The sequence below is a fragment of the Rhinatrema bivittatum genome, chromosome 6 (genome assembly GCF_901001135.1).
Source record: "Rhinatrema bivittatum chromosome 6, aRhiBiv1.1, whole genome shotgun sequence".
Taxonomy (NCBI): domain Eukaryota; kingdom Metazoa; phylum Chordata; class Amphibia; order Gymnophiona; family Rhinatrematidae; genus Rhinatrema; species Rhinatrema bivittatum.
The window spans coordinates 273,637,948-273,661,583 of NC_042620.1; the positions used below are offsets into that span (position 1 = coordinate 273,637,948).

General features: G+C 48.7%; 1 protein-coding gene across 1 annotated transcript in view; it reads left to right on the forward strand.

The window, feature by feature from the left end:
• Nucleotides 1-23,636, forward strand: part of MED12 (mediator complex subunit 12) — a 573,790-nt gene that overhangs the window by 360,077 nt on the left and 190,077 nt on the right. The window contains exons 26-27 of the mRNA XM_029607961.1: nt 2,674-2,837; nt 11,405-11,584. Coding sequence (XP_029463821.1) covers nt 2,674-2,837; nt 11,405-11,584 — 344 coding nt within the window. The remainder of the gene's footprint in view (nt 1-2,673; nt 2,838-11,404; nt 11,585-23,636) is intronic.

Below are 23,636 nucleotides of genomic sequence, written 5' to 3' on the forward strand. Positions count from 1 at the left end.
ATGTGTTGCCCCTCGGACGGCTAAAATTCCTCTGGTTCTGGAATTTTTACAGGACGATTTGAATAAAGGCTTGTCCCTTAACTCCTTGAGGGTCCAGGTAGCGACTGTCTCCTGTTTCAGAGGCAAGGTTAATGGAACCCGCCTGTCGGTGCATCCGGACAGAGCCCATTTTCTAAAAGGGGTAAAGCACCTCCGGCCACCCCTTTGGTGGCCAGTTCTCTTGTGGAATCTTAACCTAGTATTGGAATTATCAGCCGCTGCGCAGTCTGTCTTTACGCCTATTAAACCTGAAAAAGGTGTGCCTGGTGGTGATATGCTCAGCTTGTCGAATCTCTGAACTACAGGCATTGTAGTGTAGGGAACCATTCCTCTAGATGACCCCAGGGGTGTTACAACTTCGTACCGTTCCATCCTTCTTGTCCAAGGTAGTCTCAGAGTTTCATGTGAATCAGTCCATTTTGTTGCTGTCCCTAGATAGGTACTAGGACACAGAACAATACCACCTCCTCTGCCATTTAAACGGCAATAGGATTTTAATGCGGTATCTGGAACTTTCAGAACTGGTGCACAAAACAGACCGCTTGTTCGTTCTTCATGGTGGAAGGAGGCAGGAGAACCAGCTTCGTGGGCTACCATAGCTCGCTGGATCAAGGAGGTGGTCATGGGAACTTATGTGGAGGTAGGAAAGCCATTACCCTTTCAGGTTAAAACTCATTCCACTAGGACTCAGGCAGTATCCTAGGCGGAAGCTAAGCTACTGTCTCCCGTCAACATCGGTCGAGTGGCGACATGCTCTTCCTTGCACACCTTCTACAGGTTCTATTGCCTGGACGTCCAGGCCCGAGAGGACGCAGCCTTTGCGAGTGCAGTGCTAACCAGACCGTGGGTAGCCTCCCACCCCCGATCAGGAGTAGCTTTTGTACATCCCATTGGTCCTGAGTCCATCTGGCTACACACTAGGAAATGGAGAAATTACCTGATAATTTTGTTTTCCTTAGTGTAGACAGAAGCACTCAACATCCTGCCCATTACTGCCCAAGAACGGTGCCAAGGTCCATAACTGAATATCGATTCCAAGAGGTTATGGGTAAGCCATCACCAATCCCTAGATCAGGGCATCTATAATCTTGCTGGGGTTCAGCATTTGTTTAGTTGAGTACAGTTACGGTTATCCGTTTTTAATCAAGTTTTTTCAATAGTGTGTCTACAATGGCTTTTGAAGAGAATACTGAAGGGCTGAGGTCACTGCAGGGGTGCATCTAAGGTGACTTTACCTTTGAATCCTGATTCCATCTCCATCTGCTAGCAGGGGAGCATGCAAACCCATTGGTCCTAAGTCCATCTGTCTACGCTAAGGAAAACAAAATTATCGGGAAAGTAATTTCTCCATTATTTATCAGATTTAGCAGTATATAGCATTTAGAAAATAACAAACATTCCTGTCTCTAACATCCTGGCCACTAAGCAGCAGTTTATCCTAAAGAAAGTTCTGTACCATGGGTAGTTACAAACATGACATAAACCTTAGCCTGCTTAATATATTACTTATGGCTAACTTACTTACCCCCCTGGTTCCAACTTCAGGCGATATCCTCTATTCACCTCTGAAGCAGATGCTGGCTGGAGGTCTGGAGAATGTGCAGGGAAGGAGACTTGCTTCCTAGGTTTGATACAGGCAGAGCTGGTAGTGGTCTGTGAAGAAGACTTGCTTTTGGCTCTGGTACCTGCTGGGTTGTGTGGGACTTGCCCTAGCCTTTCATTGTCTCAGACTCTGTGTCACTTGTCAAACCTGAGCAGGGCATCTCCTCTCTCTGGTCTTCTGCCCCATTCTCCTGGCCACACCTAGTCATCATCTTCCTCGATAGCAGGGGGGTGCTGGTCTGTTTCAGACTCCCTTCAGACTCCCTCTTCTGGATTCTTTTCTTTCAGGGGTCCCTTCTCTGGTTTCAGGTTCACACTCAGGGTTTGCTTCTGGTTTTTGCTCTCTTCTCCTAATTCCCCCCCCCCCCCCCCCCGGTCTTATACTTTCCAGCTGATAAATATGCATAAGCTCATGCATAATAATGTGGTGAGTGGAGGGTCTTTGCCACATTGCAGGTCTTTCCCCACTCCCCATTTCTTCAGGGTAGAGTACTGTCACATCTGTATGCCACGTTATGCTAGAGTCAGTGTTTTTCTCTGTCTGACTGCCCCCTCTTCCAAGGGTGAGGGTTCTTCTGACCTTTGGACTTGCTTGACTGGTCCATGAATCCCACTTAGGAACTTAAGTTGCTGCATTATCTCTCTGCCTTGGTTTTTATTTACACAGGCACTTGCAAACAGGTAGATCTAGGTAAAGTATGCTTCAGTGTAAATTCTCATCTGGGTAAGGTCTCTTCTTTTTCCACTGAGACAGAGTCTTGGCCTGTCAGTATTTGGTCTGCATATTGCTTGGCTATTATGATTCATATTTGTGCTTTCAGTGGTAAAACATGGGATATCTCCCTACAGTTCAGTGGGTTTTTTTGCATTCAATCTGTGCTTATTTTGTTTTAAGTTGATTCTTTTGTCATGTTTTGTTTTAATTATTCATATTATGAATGTTTTATTGGTATCCACAGTGATAAGTATGGAATTTGCAGAATATAAGCATACTATATAGGCAAATTGTGATACAATGTTCCCTTTCTTCAGGTGATGCAGAGCTGAAAGGATCTGGGTTTTCTCACATGGGAGGAGTTGATGATATCACTGAGGATGACATGGGTGCAAAGAAGTCCAATGGAAGAACCGTTTCCATAGAAACGGCAAGTCTGGATGTTTATGCCAAGTATGTGTTAAGGAGCATCTGTCAACAGGTGAGTCCCAGGTATCTGCTCCTTCTATATGTCTGTATACTATGGTGTGCATGTGCTTCTTGATACAGGGGAGGTGTGTGTATACTGCAGGGTGCATGTGTTTCCTGATTCAGGAGAGGTACGTGTGTATACTGTGGTTTACCTGTGCTTCCTGACACAGGGGGAGATACATGTGTATACTGCAGCATGCATGCTTCCTGATAACAGGGGAGGTAGGTCTATACTGCAGTGTGCATTTTATTCTGCATTAACAGACACAACTAAATTAGTCCCACATGTGGGTGCCATCTTCTGATAATCTTACTTTTCATCCAGCCAGACCAGTCTAGATGCATGAGTTATGCCCTCTAACAGCAGACGGAGACAGAGAACAACAGGTTTGATGACATCACCACTTATAAGGTCCCGTCTCTACACTCAGCCTGCCATTATTCTCTGTCTCCAGCAGATGGTAGGAGCATCCTGTGCTGTAACTTGAGTCCTGGTTTTAGGCTGAGTGAAGAGAAAGCTAGTGGATAAGGCCACTCCTGAGGTGATAGTCTCTGGTCTCTCTTTCAGTTGAGCTGCTCTTGAGTTGATAGTCTTGGACTCCCTCCCTCAGTTGAGCTTAGCCTTTCGGCTATTTGGTGCAGGTTTTTTCCAGTTAAGGCTGTTAAATCCTCCAACATCACCACCACACTTGTTTTCTTCCTCACTCCTGCCCCTGTTTTGGCACTCTGTTCTGCAGCCTGTCCTCCCTGAAGAAGAAAGGATTGGAGTCTGATCTTCTTTTTCTCTGTCTTCTCATCTCTGATTTCCTCTGCTTGTCCTTTGGCTGAGTTAATAAAGTTTAAAAAAATAAAGTCAAGGAAGAGAAAAGGGGCTGAAGAATTTTCTAGGCATCTCTTCTGGCTCGAGCATGAGATCAGGTATTTGCTTGGGAGTTTAGTTTCTTTGTTGGAAACTGCTGCAGGAGGAGAAAATCAGCTATGGCTTCTCTGGTTGAATGCGGGGAAAGAAGCTTACTGCGTGTGGAATGCAGTGAGTTGGTGGGGAGGAAATATCTGCAGGAGCTGTGGGAAGGAAAGAGAGAAAAGGCAGGAGCTATTGATTTGGGGGAAGGCTGTATCAGTGGGCTGACCATCCAGGCCGTTCCTGCCAGTGTGCTTATTGTCTCGGGAACAGTAACCATCTTGGAGCTAGAGGAAGGAGGGAGTTTGGGGTTGGGGCCTCTCTCAATGTTTTCTGCAGCTGTGGAAATGGTAGCAGAACCTTCTGGGGCTGCAGGCACTGTGGCATTTAGATGATCTGGGCCTCTTTCTTCAGTGCAAGAACCATTTCCTAGCCATTCTTGTTCTGCTCTGTTTGCTGTTTTCCTCCTTATCCTTGCCTCAGTACTGTGTTACCTCCAGGTGCTAGCCTTACAAGGGCTAGAAAGGAAAATGGGGAGGATCTTGAGGAGAATAAGTCCTCCAGATCAGACACTTACTTGTTCTCAAGGAGGTGAGATGCAGTTAGAGGAGGGAGAATATTCTCCCAGGGAAGAAGGTCATTCTTCAGTGTTTCATCTGTTTCATAGAGAAGAGCTCTCATCCTTGATTTGTCTGTTCTGGATTCTGAATATTACAGAAGAGAAAGGTTAGGAAGAGGTAAATTCAGGAGAGAAGCCCCATCATGGTGGGTTTGCAGAAGCCACCCAAAGCCTTTCCTTTGCATAGGTCAATCAAAGAGTTGATTTCTATTGGGGGGGGGGGGTGCTAGTGAGCACTAAGGAAAATGACAGCCTAATCTCTCAGCTCCTCAGAACTCCAACTGATTTTTCAACTTAGATAACAAAATAAGCAACTGCTGTCTTCCAATTTTATTCCTGGTGGTTGGTGACTGTGTCAGGACCAAAGAGTGGGAAAATCGAAGCTGCCTTCACACTTACGACAAGATTGAAGAAGTCAAAACACAATCCCCCTACTCCAGAGAAGCAGAATAAATCTGATGCATCACTGGACCCGATACTCCCAGAACTGTTGCAGTTAAAGGAAATGCTCAAAATAAACACAGAAACCACATGTGCCATTAAATTAGAGGTCACTGAGCTCTCTTCAAATGTTGCTGCTTTCCAACCGTGTTTTGAAAGTCTGGAACACCAGATGGGTATTTGCAAAGAAGCCAGAGCAGAACTCTGTATAGTGATACTCAAAATGGTGGGCCTTCATCTAGACATTGAGGATCTCTCGAACTGAAACAGACACAATAACTTACAAATATTTGGTATGCCTGAAGGTCAAGAAGGGGGATCCACTATGATTTCATACCTTCTTAGTCTTATCCCAGCCTATTTATATCTCAACTTCGATCCATCATTGGAAATTGAAAGGGTGCACAGAATTCCTTCTAGGCTGCTTTCTAATTCAAAATATCTGCAGCCTGTAATCCTAAAAGTTCCACCCTACCAACAGGCACTAAGCATTCTTACTTCCGCCAAGGCCCAAATGCAAGTATAATTCAAATCGATGAGATTAATATTTGTTCCAGACTTAGCCCAGACAATGGTGTGTCACAAGAAACTATTTTTGGCTTTGTAACCTTGACTCAAGGATATCAGTGCGAAATATGGCCTCTTTGTATCCTGCTCACATGATGGTCACTCATAATAACTCCACCACTACTTATGATTTACTGGAAGAACTCAATCGCTATCTGAAATTGCTACTGTTGCTCAAGTGTCCACTGTGGTGGTGGATTTTAGCAATCTTATGAGTCATAATGGCATTCACCTTGCTTGCCACTATTCCTTTCTATGGTGGAACAAAAAATAGTCACAAAACCGACCAAATGGCTGCATTTTTTTTATGTGACAGTTTACTAGTTATAAGAGTTATTTCAAAAGAAATAGCTTATAAGTTACTGCTTACAGATGTGTATTCCTGTATTGATGACTGTACCTTATTAGTTAATATTTCAGAACATCATGGTTTGCAGAGGCAACTGCATTGTTTCAGGCTTGATGGTAGCTGGAATTTAAGAGCTGCATGCTCCTTGCCTCGTAGAACCCTTTACTTTTTTTCTCAGCCCAATTTAGGGGTTGTTGGTGTGGAGTGGTTTTTTTCCTCCACATCATTTTTATGTGGTGTTTCTTTTCTTCTCTCTTTCTTTTTGGAACCATGTTCCTCATTTTACCATTTCTGTATTTTTTTTATAGGTGTATCTGTATAATAATTCTTTCTGGAAGCTTGTATGCTTGGTCACGTGGAGTACATTGAGCCTTTGGTCTTAATACTTATGTATGGCTATTGACATTAAAACGTTTTCCTTAAAGTGAATGATATGAATCACTGTATCAAACATACCAAGGTTTTGACATATTTTAAATATATCCACCCAGATACAGTATTTTTACAGGAAATTAATTTGTCTTCTGTTAAATCTATGAAATTTAAAAAAGAATGGGTTGGACATGTTTTTTGCTCCATCTTATTAAAAAAAAAAAAGCAAAAAAAAAGCAGGGAGTTGCTATTCTTATTAATAAATCTCTTTCCATTCAGACTATTTAACGCAAGATGCAGATCCAGAAGGCAGATGGGTTGCAGTGGCGATTAAAGTCCATGATAAACCTATATCGCTTCTTAATGTCTGAACCTCTAATTCTCATGTATGTTCTTTCTTCCAGGACATTTTCACGATGGCACTTCTAAACTTGCTGACCTTCCAGTGCTCAAGGGGGGGGGGGGGGGTGATTTTAACTAGCCACTTGACCTAATTTTGAATCACCAATCCTCCTGTTTAGCTAGGCCGTCTCCATCTTGTAAGGCTATTCATGATAGTTTCATGATTCATGGCCTTGTTGACCCCAGAAGACTATGCCACCCAACTGAAAAAGATTTTATATTTTCTTTTCCACATCATACATATATAGATCATGTTCTGATCTCTTTTAGAGCCCACGTTTGCCACTATTATCTCTCCTATTTCTGATCATGCTGTCACTTCAATTTCTATACACTGGGATTTGCCTTCTCCTGACACTCCCTGTTGGTGATTTAGTGTTGAACTGCTAGAAGATCCAGCTTTTATCTCACAATTAACAAAAACCATGAAGGTTTACTTTGCTCAAAATGAAATGCCAGACATTTCCATCCAGATTGTTTGAGAGGCTCCCAAAACGTTTGCTCCATCAATGCCTACATCAGAATCATTGATGCCCTGGGGTTGAGGGAAACAGTTTGATGTGCTTCCCCTTTCTACACCCCTGGCGGCTTCGTGAAAGGAACATGGGGACGGTGACCACTCCTCCATGATCTCTCCACTTTCCAGGACATTGGGATCGTCAGCTTCCTCGGCACCAGGGAAAGACCAGGCCGAGCATCATGGGAGATCCCAGAAACACAGACACCGGTCACCATTAACACATGGCACTAATGGCTGCCGTGCGGCCACTGAAGCAACCTCCTGGCAAGGAGGCCTCATCCTCCAACAAGCCTGGGAGTCCCAGGCATTCCCCACCAATACCGATGACGGGGACTGTGCCTCCTCAGAGCTCCGAGGAGATGCCAGTGACACCTCGTCCCCCCTCCATCAGTCCTGTCTTCATAGGACTTCCAGAAAGAGTTGACTTCAGGGTGTAGTGTGCGGTAATCCAAGCCCTTCGGAGCATTGAACCACCACTGGCCCCCATAGCGATGCCAGAGCACACGGCATCCATCTTGGCTCACCTGCTCGAGCGTCTGGATGTCCTGCTTGGAGCCCTCCCAACACAACCGGTGCCCGAGGGACCCTAGGTTCTCCAATGACCACAGATGCCTCCCTTGGGTGCATTTCCCATCATTGGGTCCTCCGAGGAGGAAGATGCATACCGACTGCTGACACCGTCCAGTGCAATGGTCCCAAGGCCTTTGTTCCGCAAGCCCTTGCCTGGGCCCTCAGGCTTCCCAAGACCTTCGGTGTCTCTGATGCCACCAGGGCCATCAGTTCCCTCGGTGCCTAGGTCCAGGGATTTCCGCAGACCTCACCCGCATAGGGCCCCATGTGGGGACCTCAGTGAGGAAGAGGGTCCCTATGATCCATGGGGAGATGACTCTTCTGAGTCTTCCTCCAAGGTATCTGATGACCCCCTCTTGGAGCCTTCATCCCCAGAGGAAAGGCGTCTTTCTCCCCTTCCAGCTTCTGACGGAGGAGGATGCACGGCATAAGATATTGGAGGTCCTCCAATTTATCAATACCCCGAAGGTGATTGTGACTGTTCCCATCCACGATATTTTTAAGGACCTCTTGATATCCATCGCCCCAGTTAATAGGAAGATGGATGCACCATCTCCCCCCCCCCCCCCCCCCCCGTCGGTGGTAGTGGAATCCGCTCTCAAATGGACCAAACGCTCCCACACCCATGCCTCGGCTCCTCTAGGGTGAGAGCATAGGGAGCTTGATGCCTTGGGTAGGAGAGTTTTTCAGGGCGCCATGCTCATCACCTGGCTAGCCTCTTACCAATTGTACACGACTCAGTACAATCGAAACCTATGGAAGCAGGTCCAAGAACTTGCGGAGCATCTCCCGCAACAGCAGCAGGAGTCCGCTATCACGCAGCAAAGTCTCGAATCAGGCAAACATGAGGTGAGGTCCACTTACAATGTCTTCGAGACCGCTGTCAGGGTGGCCGCTGTGGGCATCGGTGCCTGTAGTATAACATAAATAATTGCCATACTGGGTCACACCTAGGGACTGTCAAGCCTAGCATCCTGTTTCCAAAAGTGGCCAAACCAGGCTACAAGAACCTGGCAAGTACCCAAACACTAAGAAGATCCCATGCTACTGATGCAATTATTAGCAGTGGCTATTCCCTAAGTCAGCTTGATTAATAGCGGTTAATGGACTTCTCCAAAAACTGATCTAAACCTTTTTAAAACCCAGCTCCACTAACTGCACTCAGCACATCCCTGGCAACAAATTCCAGAGCTTAATTGTTCGTTAAGTGAAAAAGAATTTTCTCCGATTAGTTTTAAATGTGCTATTTGCTAACTTCATGGAGTGCCCCCTAGTCCTTTTATTATTCGAAAATGTAAATAACCAATTTACACCCATCCATTCTAAACCTCTCATGATTTTAAAGACCTCTGTTATATCTCGCCTCAGCCGTCTCTTCTCCAAGCTGAACAGCCCTAACCTCTTTAGCCTTTCCTCATAGGGGAGTTGTTCCATCCCCTTTATTATTTTGGTCACCATTCTCTGTACCTTCTCCAGTGCAATCATATCTTTTTTGAGATGCGGTGACCAGATTTGTACACAGTACTCAAGGTGCGGTCTCACAAGGAGCGATACAGAGGCATTATGACATTTTCTATTTTATTCACCATTCCTTTCCTAATAATTCCTAACATTGTTTGCTTTTTTGACTGCTGCAGCACACTGAGCTGACTATTTCAATGTATTATCCACTATGATGCCTAGATCTTTTTCCTAGATGGTAGCTCCTAATAAGGAACCTAACATCATATAACTTCTGCATGGGTTATTTTTCCTTATATGCAACACCTTGCACTTGTCCACATTAAATTTCATCTGCCATTTGGATGCCCAGACTTCCAGTCTCGCAAGGTCCTTCTGCAATGTATCACAATCCGCTTGTGATTTTGTATCATCTGCAAATTTGATAACCTCACTCGTCGTATTCCTTTCCAGATCATTTGTAAATATATTGAAATGCACCGGTCCAAGTACCTGAGGCACTCCACTGTTTACCCTAGTCCACTGAGAAAACTGACCATTTAATCCTATTCTCTGTTTCTGTCTTTTAACCAGTTTGTAATACACAAAAGGACCTCGCCTCTTATCTCATGACTTTTAAGTTTTCTTGGAAGCCTCTCATGAGGGACTTTGTCAGTCGCCTTCTGAAAATCCAAATACACTATATCTACCGGTTCACCTTTATCCACATGTTTATTAATCCCTTCAGAAAAATGAAGACTTCTCTTGGATAAATCCATGTTGACTGGTTCCATTAAATCATGTCTTTCTATATGCTTTGTGATTTTGATCTTTAGAATAGTTTCCACTATTTTTCCCGCCACTGAAGTCAGACTCACTGGTCTGTAGTTTCCCCGATCATCCCTGGAGCCATTTTTAAATATTGGGGTCACATTGGCCACCCTCCAGTCTTCAGGTACAATGGATGATGATGATGATAGGTTACAAATTTAAACTTATAGATCTGAAATTTCATTTTTTATTTCCTTCAGGATCTTGGGATGCATACCATCCTCTCCAGGTGATTTGCTACTCTTTAGTTTCAGTCTGGTCTACTATGTCTTCCATGTTCAGTTCATCTAACTCATTACCCTTGAAAACCATCTCCGGAACTGGTATCTATCCAACATCCTGGCTCCGTGATTACGACCAGAGGTCCAGAAGAAGTTGGCTGACCTCCGCTGTACAGGAGAGAATCTTTTTGGGGACAAGGTCAGGGATGCAGTAGCCCAGCTGAAGAATCACTATGAAACCCTTCAACAGCTATTTGCCAGTGCTTTGGACCTGCTGTCCTCCATACGGAAACCTTCCTGACCCGGTTCCAGGAGGTCTTTTTATAGGCAGCAGAAATATTATCCCCTTGCCTTCCGAACTCGCATGCCTCATACTGCTTCCAGGGGCCGATCCCGTCAACAGAGAACTCTTAGGCCCCAGCTGGCCCCATGCAACTTAAAATTATATTTAAAAAATCTCTTGCCAAATGATTAAAGGTAAGACAATGAAGGTCTTTTTGACCGTTAAGTCTCTAATATGATGGCAAACAATACTGTGTATTCAAGACACACAGATTATTTTGTTATGGGGAATTCATTTGTTTGGATTACTTTGGTTATTTTCCCTACTATTTTCATGCTGTTACTAGTGGGGGAGATAACAATATCACAGTCATGGTACTCTGTGACTGCCATTGTATATGACTGTCCCTAGATCTGGGATTTTATTTCCCAAACTCTGAGCATCAGGGTACACAGCTTTCCAAATGTTGCTCTTTTTTGACATTTTGCTATGTGTTTATGGAGCACTTTTACATATATTGGGGCTTTGTCTGCCCATCCCAAACAATCCTAGTTTAAATTCCTCCTTAGTATTAATAAATGATGATTAGGTTTTCCAGTCTGTTTTGGAAGGCACTATGCCCCTTCTGGACAATTGCGGTACTTGGACTATTGTCCCATGGTCCAGAAAGCCTAAATGTTTTTATTAATACCATCTACATAGTCATTCATTCATTCATCTCCAGGCAGCAGTCTTCCTTGACTGGGGGGACTGAGAAGAATCCACCTGTGCACCTATCTGCTTTACCATCTCTCTCAGAGCCATGGAGTCCCATTGATAAACTGTGTGCTAGCTAGCACTACCTCCTTCATATGAGGTCCAGTTTTTCTTGAATTTTACATTCTATGGAAAATGTTACCTTCTGGTACTTTACCGAAACCTGCTAGATATTTGAATGAGGAATGATGCAGAAATTAAAGGGTCAAGATATAAGAAAGCAAGGTGGACCTTGAAATAAGAAGAAACAAGTGTTACAGATTTTGAGCACCCTAGAATGCCCATGTATGTGCTCTGTTTCATAGGAGTGGGTGGGTGAAAGGTGTCTGAAGTCACTCTGCGAGGACAGCAATGACCTACAGGACCCTGTACTCAGTAGTATTCAGGCCCAAAGGCTGATGCAGCTCATCTGTTACCCACACCGACTGCTTGACAGCGAGGAAGGAGACAACCCTCAGCGCCAGCGCATCAAACGCATCTTGCAGGTATGAGTCTTCCTGTGTGTGCACTTCTCTCAGGATGGATGTAAATATTGTGCTGCTTTGATGTATTTATCAGATTTCCAATAAATATATATGCAACAGTTGGCTATAGACAGGATGCGTGTCAAAGAGTACAGACTGAGCCAGTCATGGTTTTACTTCATTGCATGTATATACTTGTAGTTCAAATTTTTCTATTGATTTCCCTAAGAAAATCAGAACTACAGCGCTGTGCATGTGGTGAGTAAACCCAGCATTGGCTTAGCCTGTTTCCCTTGACATGGAGTGTTATGATTATACTAGATATGATCCATCTCCATGTGAGGGTGTTCCTCATGGATAAAATCAACATCGTTTTATTTAAAACTGCCACTACATATATGAATAAATGCTCAAGGGCAAGTTTACAATAATAAAATTACAATGTACATAATGTGCAGGATACAGGATTTTTGCCATATCAGGGTGTGTGCCACCTCAGGATATCTGCCTGTCACAAAGGTCTCCAGGGAGTAAGGATGTCTGTCATCTGATGCAATGGCCGTTGAGGTCCAGTAGCATCCAAATTCGTCCTAATCGAATGTCCTGGTTCAGTAGCCAGCGGTCTTTGGTGTGAAGTGAAGCAGCTCTAGCCCCACTTCCCAAAAGAAGAAAAAACAGGAAGAGCAAGGAAAAAGGAAAACCACAAAAGGCTAAAATGGCTTCTGTGTAGTCACCGAGTCACATGGTCCACTGTATAAAAGGGATATTCTCCCAGGACAAGCAGGATGGTAGTTCTCACATATGGGTGACATCAGATGGAGCCCTGTCACGGAACACTTTTGTCAAAGTTTCTAGAACTTTGACTGGCACACTGAGCATGCCCAGCATGCCACTAACCCTGTAGCCACCAGGGGTCCCCCTTCAGTCTCTTTTTTTTTTCCGTGCAGCAGTTGCCTCGCGGTTTAGGAGTTCTGTGAGAAATCTCTCACAACTTTCCTCACGGAAATATTTGAAGTTTTTCTTAAAAATCCGTCACCGGGGTCCCCCATCGTGCTCCGTTCCCTCCGATGCTTGGTAAGTGTTTTTTCCAGTAATTGCAGTTGGTTCCCGGCGGCTTACCACTTCGGTGCCCGACAGTCACCGACTGCGCGCCCGCCAGTCTTCGACATGACCGAGTTTAGAAAATGCCCCGAGTATCTGAGGACCATGTCCATAATCGACCCACATGAAGTCTTTGTTTTGTGTTTAGGCCCCTCGCACGACATCCGTTGATGCCCTAGTTGCGCACAGATGATCCCCAAAGGCCATTGCGCTCACCTGGACAAAATGGAGCAGTTGTTTGCTTCAAAACGCACTGCTCCATCGACGCCAGTTCAAGTACCACAGACTGGAGGGTCCATCGACCTTGGAGATGATTCGCCAGGAGCATCGTGGACAGGGTGACCATCCGTCACTGACTCCATTGAGGACATCGGCGTCATCGTCCTCTGTGCCGGGGAAAGATCGGACCGAGCACCGAGGGGAAACATCGATACTGGCACCGATGGGTGCCCCCAACTGCTGCCGGCACTGATACCGCAGCGGCATCGACTTCCATTGAGCCGCCTGCAAAGAGGGCCCGGGACCCCTAGGCGTTCCCTACCGATACCAGTGCCGGGCACCAGCCTCCATGGGCCCCCCGTGGAAGCGCCGGTGACGCCTAGCCTGCCTCCTACCCCAGTAGCCGTGCCACCCATGCCGGCTTCCTGGGAGAAATTGGATCGCATGGTCCAAGAGGCAGTGCTGAAAACCTTACGAGGCTTCCAATTTCTGCCGGCCCCGGAACCGGCTCCCTTGATGTTTGCACCGCTCCTCGAGCGCCTCGATGCGCTCATCACTGCCTTACTGACTCCTCTGCCACCGGGCATGCTGGTATCGAGTCGTCCATCGAGGCCTCTGCAGGTCCCGATTCCAGTTCTGGGTTCCTCGGAGGAGGAAGGATCGATTCCCGGCCACGTCCCTCCATGGGAACCGTCGATGCTGGAGCCCATGCCAGGGCCATCGGGGCTACCAGTACCCAAGTGCACCTCATCTGCCCCGGTACCCCTCGATGCCAGTGTCGCATCCATCGATGCCTTCCCACCATCTCGGCTTTGGCATACTTCCTCCTTTGGGAGATCCACTGGGAGAAGGGGAAAGTCCCTATAATCCATGGGATGATGCCTTCTCAGATGATTCTTCACGAACATCCGAGGACTTGCTCTCAGAGCCTTCACCACCGGAAGAAAGGTGAAGATCTCCTGCAGAAGACTCTCCTTTGCCAGTTTTGTCAGAGATATCTGAGACTATACTATTTTCACTAGTTACGGAGGAAGACGCTCTCCATAAGATGTTGGAGGTCTTACAGTTCGTAGATGCTCCAAAAGAAAAAATGGCAATACCGGTGCATGAAGTTTTTTTGGACCTCATGCACCGCCAGTGGGAACATCCAGGTACGGTACCTCCAGTCAATAGAAAGACAGATGCTACCTACCTGGTACAACAAGCCCCAGGTTCAAAAAAGTCAGCTGCCCCACCACTCGGTAGTTGTGGAATCAGCTCAGAAAAAGGCTAAACGATCGCGTCCACATTCCAAGTTTTCCAAGGGTCCATGTTGATATTGTGAATCGCAGCATATCAATTATATATGACACAGTATACCAGAAATCTCTGGAAACAAGTCCAGGAGTTTGCGGAGACGTTGCCTCAGCAACAACAGGAGACTGTCCTCCATCCTGCAAAAAGGAATGGAAGCAGGCAAACATGAAGTCAGAGCTGCCTACGATTCTTTTGAAACAGCATCCAGAGTCTCGGCAGCGGGCATCAGTGCTAGACGCTGGGCCTGGCTTAAGGCCTCAGACCTACGCCCAGAAGTGCAGGACAAACTGGCAGATCTACCCTGTACAGGAGACAACTTATTCGGGATAAGATCCAGGATGCAGTGGCCCAATTAAAGGACCATCATGAGACCCTGCGCCAGTTATCAGCTGTCTCCCCAGATGTTCCCTCCGTAACCCACAGGGTCACAAATAGGGAACCCAGGAAACAATTCTACAGGCCACACAGATATTACCCTCCTCCATCCCGTGCACAACTGGCTCGGGCACCTCAGAGGGGACATGCGCGCCAAGCGAGAACATCTGGACCACAGCCAGCTCCACAAGCTGGCCCTGCGGCTGGATTTTGACTCTTTTCCAGAGAGCAGCAGCCATATTCCAGTAGGAGGGGCCGCCTTTGCCACTTTGCAACAAATTGGCATCCAATTACCACAGACCAGTGGGTATTGTCCATCGTAGCCCTCGGTTACCTTCTAAAGTTTTCAAAAATACCCCTGGACTTCCCACCCAATCCATCCTGGAGCTGGGACGACCACACAGGAAAACTCGAGTCAGAACTCTCAACCCTTCTGTCGGTCAGAGCCATGGAACCGGTTTCTACTCCAGATATTTTCTAATTCTAAAAAAGACCGGCGGCCTCTGGCCTATTCCGAATCTCCATGTCTTGAATACATTTCTTCGCAAGGAACGTTTCAGAATGGTATCCCTGGGCACCATGCTTCCTCTACTTAAATAAGGGGATTGGCTCTGCTCTCTGGACCTTCAAGACGCATACGCCCATATTGCGATCTTCCCTCCTCATCTCAGATATCTGCGATTCATGGTGGGTCACAGTCACTATCAATACAAGGTACTGCCATTTGGCCTAGCCTCGGCACCTCAAGTCTTTACGAAGTGCTCGGCAGTCCTGGCTGCGCAATTACACAGGAGAGGCGTAAATGTTTTTCTATACCTGGACGATTGGCTCATAAAAAGTCAGTCCAAACAAGGAGCCCTTGACTCTCTCGGTCTCACCATAAGGCTTCTGACACAGTCTCATCTTCTCTCCTTTATAGGAGCAGACCTAGACACGACACTGTCCAGAGCATTCTTGCCCAATGACCGTGCAATTACGCTGTCCAACCTTGCCAGCTTTATCCGCCGTCTGAGAAGAGCCTCTGCTGGCCAGCTACTCAAGTTGCTTGGCCATGTGGCATCAACAGTCCATGTTACCCCTATGGCATGCCTTGCCATAAGAGTGACCCAATGGACTCTAAAATCTCAGTGGCAACAGACTACTCAACTGCTGTCGTCCCTGGTACACATAACCAGCCAGCTTCGTCTGTCCCTTGCCTGGTGGACATACAAGCCAAATTACAAGTGGGTCTTCCTTTCCAACAACCGGCTCCTCAGGTGACCTTAACTATGGACACCTCCAACCTAGGTTGGGGAGCCCATGTCCAAGGCCTTCAAACTCAAGCGACTTGGACAACAGCCAAAGCAACCCATCAAATCAACTTTCTGGAGCTTTGGGCAATGCTGTTCACCCTGTATGCATTCCAGGACTGCCTCTCCAACAAAGTTGTCTTGATTCAAACAGACAACCAAGTTGCAATGTGGTACTTGAACAAACAGGGGGGCACAGGCTCTTACCTGCTCTGCCAAGAAGCGGCGCAGATCTGGGCCTGGGCCCTGTTGCATTCCATACTTCTACGAGCCACTTATCTAGCGGGAACACAGAATTCACTGGCGGACCGCCTCAGCCGACGTTTCCAGCCCCACGAGTGGTCTCTAGATCCCTCGATCGTGAGCAGAATCTTCCACCGGTGGGGTCAGCCGACCATCGACCCCTTTGTGCCCAGTCAGAACCACAAAGTGAAACGCTTCTGCTCCCTACACAGGGACCGACAAGCACCAACCATGGATGCCTTCGCCTGTCCCTGGAATACAGGCCTGCTTTATGCGTATCCTCCAATTCTGCTAATAAGCAAGACTCTCGTGAAGCTACAACAGGACTGGGGCTTAATGATTCTCATAGCTCCGTATTGGCCGCGCCAAATTTGGTTTCTCATACTTCTCGACCTTTCTGTCAGGATCCCATTCGCCTGGGCACATCGCTCAACCTCATAACACAGAATCACGGCAAGTTACGCCACCCTAACCTCCAGGCCCTGTCTCTGACGGCCTGGATGTTGAAAGGTTGATACTACAACCACTCAACCTTTCAAGTGACGTTTCTCAAGTCCTCGTAGCTTCACGGAAGCCTTCCATGCGGAAATCCTACTGCTTTAAATGGAAGAGATTTACCTTGTGGTGCACACAGAAGGGCTTGGATCCCTTTTCTTTCCCCACATCGAGTCTGTTAAATTATCTCTGGCACCTTTCGGAATCTGGCCTCCAGTCGTCATCTATCTGAGTGCACCTTAGTACCATTTCTGCTTACCATCAACGAATAGGGGATGCCCTGATAATGGCTCAACCCCTGGTGAGTCGCTTCATGAGAGGCTTATTACAACTTAAGCCTCCTCTACGGCCACTGATCATGACATGGGACCTCAATGTTGTCCTTGCACGGCTCATGCACACTCCTTTTGAGCCCTTGCACTCCTGCGAACTCGGATACCTTACATGGAAAGTACTTTTCCTAGTAGCCAACATGTCTGTTCGCAGGGTAAGTGAGTTACAGGCCCTTGTGACCTACTCACACTACACAAGGTTCCTCCATGACCAAGTGGTTCTTTGCACTCACCCTAAATTCCTTCCTAAGGTGGTAACTGATTTTCTTTTAAATCAGTCCATAGTCTTGCCCACTTTCTTTCCAAGGCCTCACGCTCACCTGGGTAAGCGAGCTCTACACACCTTGGACTGTAAGCATGCTCTTGCATTTTACTTAGACCGCACTACAGCCCACAGGAAGTCCACCCAACTTTTTGTATCTTTTGATAAAAACAAACTTGGGGATGCGGTGGGCAATCAAACACTATCAAACTGGTTTGCAGACTGCATTGCATTTTGCTACCAGCAAGCAGGCCTTCCACTGCACGGACGGGTGAAGGCACACTGTCAGAGCAATGGCACCGTCAGTAGCACACTGTTCAGTACCGATTGCCGACATCTGCAGGGCTGCAACATGGAGTGCTCTCCACACCTTCGCAGCTCACTACTGTCTAGACAAGGCTGGATGACAAGATTCTGTCTTTGGCCAGTCTGTCCTAAGGAATTTGTTCCCAGTGTAGGAACCCAACTCGTCCTACCTCAACCCGCTGTGAATTTCAGGTTGCCTCATCCTTGCCAACAGCACCCCAGTTGTGCCAGTTGCACATGTTGTGTGCTGCTTGGCCTCATATGTATGACTCGGCCTGTAGCTTGCTATTCACCCATATGTGAGGACTACCATCCTGCTTGTCCTTGGAGAAAGCAGAGTTGCTTACCTGTAACAGGTGTTCTCCCAGGACAGCAGGATGTTAGTCCTCACGAAACCCGCTCGCCACCCCACAGAGTTGGGTTAGTTACCGTTTTCTTATTTTATTTTTCGCTCGTACTTTTGCTACAAACGAGACTGAAGGGGGACCCCTGGTGGCTACTTGGTTAGTGGCATGCTGGGCATGCTCAGTGTGCCAGTCAAAGTTCTAGAAACTTTGACAAAAGTGTTCGTGACAGGGCTCCATTTGATGTCGTCCACCATATGTGAGGACTAACATCCTGCTGTCCTGGGAGAACACCTGTTACAGGTAAGCAATTCTGCTGTCTGGTTCTTCTCCCACTTTCCACTCAATGCACAATTAAACTCTGGAATGTGTTGCCAAGGGATGTGGTTAGTGCAGTTAGTGTAGCTGAGTTTAAAAAAGGTTTGGACAAGTCCATGGAGGAGAAGTCCATTACCTGCTATTAATTAAGTTGACTTAGAAAATAGCCACTACTATTACTAGCATCAGTAGCATGGGATGTACTTGACAGGTACTTGTAGCCTGGATTGGCCACTGTTGGAAACAGGATGCTGAGCTTGATGGACCCATGGTCTGACCCAGTATGGCAATTTCTTATGTTCTTATATCTCACACTGAAGGTCAAATTTTTGTTAGTTGTCACTCGGTAGGAGGGTCTGCTACAGAACCCAAGGCCTTTTCTACTTTTGAAGTTTTTTCCTAATTGTTTCTATGCATGTTTCTAGTCATTGACTAATGTTGTGCATATGTCTATAAAGGCAATCTGTTGTTACTCTTCAGATACAAGTAATCCGCAGCCTTCCATCTGGAGGGATCTAAAGCTCCAAATAGTCTACTCAGGCTTTCTTCTTGACACCAATAAACCTGATCATAGCTAAGAGCTCTATTTTTCTTGGTTAGTGAATTGTGCCCTTTCCCCTCACCCAGGAAGACTTGTGTTTAGTGGGGCATGTCTGAGCTTACTGTGCTGGAACTCTGACTGCATCTGATTCGAAGTGACAAAGTAGGATTTCCTAGCGTGTAGCAGATGGACTCAGAACCAATGGGTATAGTGTACTCGTGCTAGCAGTTGGAGACGGATCAGATTTCAATCTGACGTCAGCCCCTAGTACATATACCCCTGCAGGAAGTGCAGATCCTCAGTATTTTCCGTCTCCATAGCAGTTAGGAGTTATCTGCACGCTCTCCAAGCGTTGGAACCAAATTTAAAGAAGAAAATTCTATTGAAGACTAGCCCCGCTCTCCTGCGGTGATACCCTCGGGTCCCTCCCCCAGTCGAGATTCCCGAGGTGATTTCCGTGATCCCTCGGAGGTGAGCCTCGGTCCGGCGGCCGAATCGCGGCAGGACCCAGCCCCCGAAGGATCGGGCGCGGCATAGAGGCAGCCTCGGTCCGGTGGCCGAATCGTGGCGAGGACTTACAGCCCCCGAGCGAGAGGAGTTCGGGCGCGGCTGAGAGGCAGCGGGTGCACCCTCAAAAGCGGCGGTGAAGGTAGTTGCCCTCTCCCCCCGCAGCCGGAGACCGCCCGGGTCGAGACCGGGAAGCGCCGAAGATAAGGTAAGGTAGAAATCTTTACTTGTGCCGGTCTCCGAGGATTGAGGACGAGCGCAGGCCATCGGCCGAAGCCAGCGCCACCGGGTTGATTCGCCCTAGCAGGGCCAGACCCCGGCATTTCCAAGGGCCTTCCCACGTGGAGACCCTCCGAGGTAGTCGCCATCTTGCCCGCAGGTCGCCGTCGCCATCTTGGCCTTATTCTCGCCATTCACATCGCCGCCCGGCTGAGCGCACAAAAATTTACCTATGCGCACAAACCTACTTCTGCGCGTAAGTTATACGTACAAGAACCCTTGGACGCATAAGTGGCGCGCGCAAGTCCCGGTCGCATGGACTACGTGCATTCGACGACCCGCGCGCACATCCTGGGTTAAGCGCTCACATACACGCGCATGCGGCCAGGCGCTCTGGAGCGAAACATGTACGCGCAGGCAACCTCGACACCTCCAATAACGGAAGTAAAATCCCTAGGCCTCTGCTCAGCATGCCACCTCAGGGCCGCCCAGAGCCAGGAAGCCGATGCCCTATGCGCCCAATGCGAGGAGGCCCTGGGAGATCCACCACAGGCTCAGGCTCGCCCAGGGCCGGGGACTAGCTCTTCAGGGGGCTCCCTGGAGCTAGCAACCCCCAGCGGGACTCCCTCTCAGCCGGAGGCTCCCAGGGAAGCAGCGCCACTCAATGTGGACCCCTCGTCTATTTCTTGGGTGGAACTATTCAAGGGGATTCACGCCTTTGTCCGAATGCAAACAGATTCCCGGGCGGACCAACCACATACATCGCAGGAGGACCCCTATGCTCCAGGCCCCTCAAGACCTAGGCATAGGCTTTTACCGCCAAGTAGTCCCACCTTCGGGGGTGCGGACATCTCAGAAGAAGTCGAACCCCTAGAAGAAGGAGAACTCCCCCCCCCCCCACCCCCCCGGGGACAGAACGCCACCGAACCATGAGACGGTTCTTCACAAGGGAGGAGCTCCCGGATCTGGTCTCCCAATGCCTGGCGGAACTGGCGATTCCGGATTCAGAAACCCAGGGGGATCCCGAGGAGAACCTATTTCTGGAAGGCCTTCGACAGACCTCCCGTCACTTCCCGCTCTTGCAAGCTGCTCAACAGCTAATTGACCTGGAATGGAACACCCCAGAGTCTGCCTTTAAAGGGGGGCGGGCCTTGGCCAGCTTGTAACCCCTGGATCCAGCAACCAAAGACATGCTCGCTTGCCCAAGAGTGGATGCCATGGTCTGCGCAGTCTCCAAGTGCACCACCATTCCGGTAGAGGGAGGAGCAGCACTCAAGGACACACATGACCGGCGGCTAGAAGCCATGCTTAAACAGTCATTTGACGTGGCCGCTATGTCTCTTCAGATTGCGGCCTGCTGCACCGTGGTGACACGTGCCTGCTTATCCCAGGTCAGGAACGGCACCCCGGGAGATATCCTGGACTCAGCGCTATCCTTTCTAACGGACGCAGCCTCAGACCTCGTACGCACAGCGCCCAGAGGAGTGTATCATCGGCGGTGGCGGCCAGGAGACAGTTCTGGCTCAGAAGCTGGTCGGCCGACCCATCTTCCATAACACGCCTCACAAGGATGCCCTTCAAAGGAACACTTCTGTTCAGCAGCGATTTAGAAAAGATGGCGGGCAAATGGGGCGAATACCCAGTACCGCGCCTTCTGGAAGACAAGTCAAGGAGAGCCCAGCGACAGCCTTCCAGGGCCTCCAGGGGCAGAAGCTCGCAGCGTTTCAACCCATACAGGAGCAGCTACCAGGCACCCCGCCCTCCAGGCAGGAACCAGTCCTTTCGGAACAAGCACAACAAGAGGGGAAACAGCTCGGGCTCAGGGCCCGGCTGCGCTCCGCAATGAGAATCAGCCGACCCATCCTAGGGAAGCCAAAGGGGACAGACTGGCCCTATTCTACCAAAGATGGGTCGAGATAACCTCGGACAAGTGGGTCCTAGCCATCATCCGGGAAGGGTACTACCTGGACTTCATATGCACCCTTCCCCCCCCCCCCCCCCCCCCCCCCGGACAAGTTTGTGGAGTCCCCCTGCCACGACCCCACCAAAAAGGCGGCAGTGTAAGTTACACTGGCCAGGCTACTGAACCTCGAGGCCATAACTCCGGTACCTCCTCAGGAGAGAAACTCTGGTCATTATTCCATATATTTTCTAGTTCCCAAGAAAGAGGGAACGTTCCGACCAATCCTGGACCTCAAATCCGCAAACTGATACCTGAAGGTCCCCCGCTTCCGCATGGAAACCCTGAGATCCGTAATAAAGGCAATACAGCCGGGAGAGTTCCTCACCTCCCTGGACCTGTCAGAGGCGTACTTGCACATCCCAATTCATCAGGAACACCAGCGTTACCTACTTTTCAAGATCCTGGGCCATCAGTACCAGTTCCGGGCCCTACCCTTCGGGCTAGCCACAGCACCACGGACGTTCACCAAGGTGATAGTGGTAGTGGCGACAATACTGCGGAAGGAAGAAGTCCTCGTACATCCTTACTTGGATGACTGGCTGATTAGGGCAAAGTCACCAGAGGAAAGCATCCAATCAACCAACAGAGTCAAGTCTCTACTGGAGAGCCTTGGATGGGTGGTCAACACGAACAAGAGTTCCCTGCAGCCCTCACAATCGTTGGAGTACCTGGGGGTCCACTTCGACACCAAGGAAGACAAAGTCAGCCTGACTCCCACAAGGAGATCAAAACTGTGGAACCGGTTGCGATCCTTGATGAGCGACCCTTGCCCCACGGCATGGGATTACCTGCAGGCCCTAGGGCTGATGGCATCCACACTGGAAGTGGTCCCCTTGGCGAGGGCCCACATGAGGCCTCTACACCACTCACTGCTGTCCCGTTGGAACCCACGGTCACACAACTACACCGTACGCTTAGCCCTCCCGGGCACAGTTCGGACCAAACTACACTGGTGGCTGCAGCCCAGCCACATGAACAGAGGCTCAAGACTATCATCCCCAACCTGGACTCTGCTAACTACAGATGCCAGCCTACGGGGATGGGGAGCACACTGCGAGGAATTAACCGCCCAAGGGCAGAGGAACACAGAAGAGGCAGGATGGAACATCAATCGCCTAGAAGCGCGGGCAGTCAGACTCGCCTGCCTGTGGTTCGCCCAAAGACTCCGAGGCAAAGCGGTCAGGGTGATGTCCGACAACGCCACAACTGTTGCCTACATCAACAGACAAGGGGGAACCAGAAGCCAACAGGTGTCACTGGAGATAAACCCACTGATGGCATGGGCGGAAGCAAATCTACAGGAGATCTCCGCTGCCCACATCGCCGGGAAGGACAACATCACGGCGGACTTCCTCAGCAGAGAAAGTCTAGACGCAGGAGAATGGAAGCTGTCTCCCGCAGCCTTCCGGATGATAGTAAACCGGTGGGGAACACCGGAAATGGACCTTCTGGCGAACAGAACCAACGCCCAAGTACCCAGATATTTCAGCCGCAAGCGGGATCTAGAATCCCAAGGGATCGATGCCCTGGTGCAGGCCTGGCCACGGGGGACCCTACTATATGCCTTCCCGCCGTGGCCCCTCTTGGGCGCAATGATTCACAAGATACAGCTACACAAGGGACTAGTTCTTCTGGTGGCCCCGGATTGGCCAAGAAGACCGTGGTACGCAGACATGAGAAGACTGCTGGCAGGGAACCCTCTACCCCTGTCCCCTCTCAGAGACCTGCTACAACAGGGTCCGATCTTCCACGAGGACCCAGCTCAATTCTCTCTTACGGTCTGGCCATTGAGAGGGCTCGGCTGAAGAAAAGCGGATACTCGGGGGCGGTAATAGACACCCTCCTCCGAGCACGCAAGTTCTCCACATCGTTAACATACATAAGGATCTGGAGAATATTTGAAGCCTGGTGCGAAGATCACGACATCAAGACATGTTCACTTAAAGTTCCCGTGATGCTGGAGTTCCTACAGAGCGGACTCCTGAAAGGACTGTCCCTCAACTCCATCAAGGTACAGGTGGCAGCACTGGCATGCTTCGGCACCAGGGGCGAGAGCGATAGCCTAGCCTCTCACCCGGATGTGTCACGTTTCCTGAAAGGAGTCAAACACATTCGTCCACCTCTGAAGTGGCCGGTACCTCTGTGGAATCTCAACCTCGTCTTGGACTTCCTATCGGGAACCACCTTCAGACCTCTTCGAGGGCTATCACTCCATCAGCTGACCCTGAAGATTGTCTTCCTACTGGCAGTTTGTTCAGCGCGA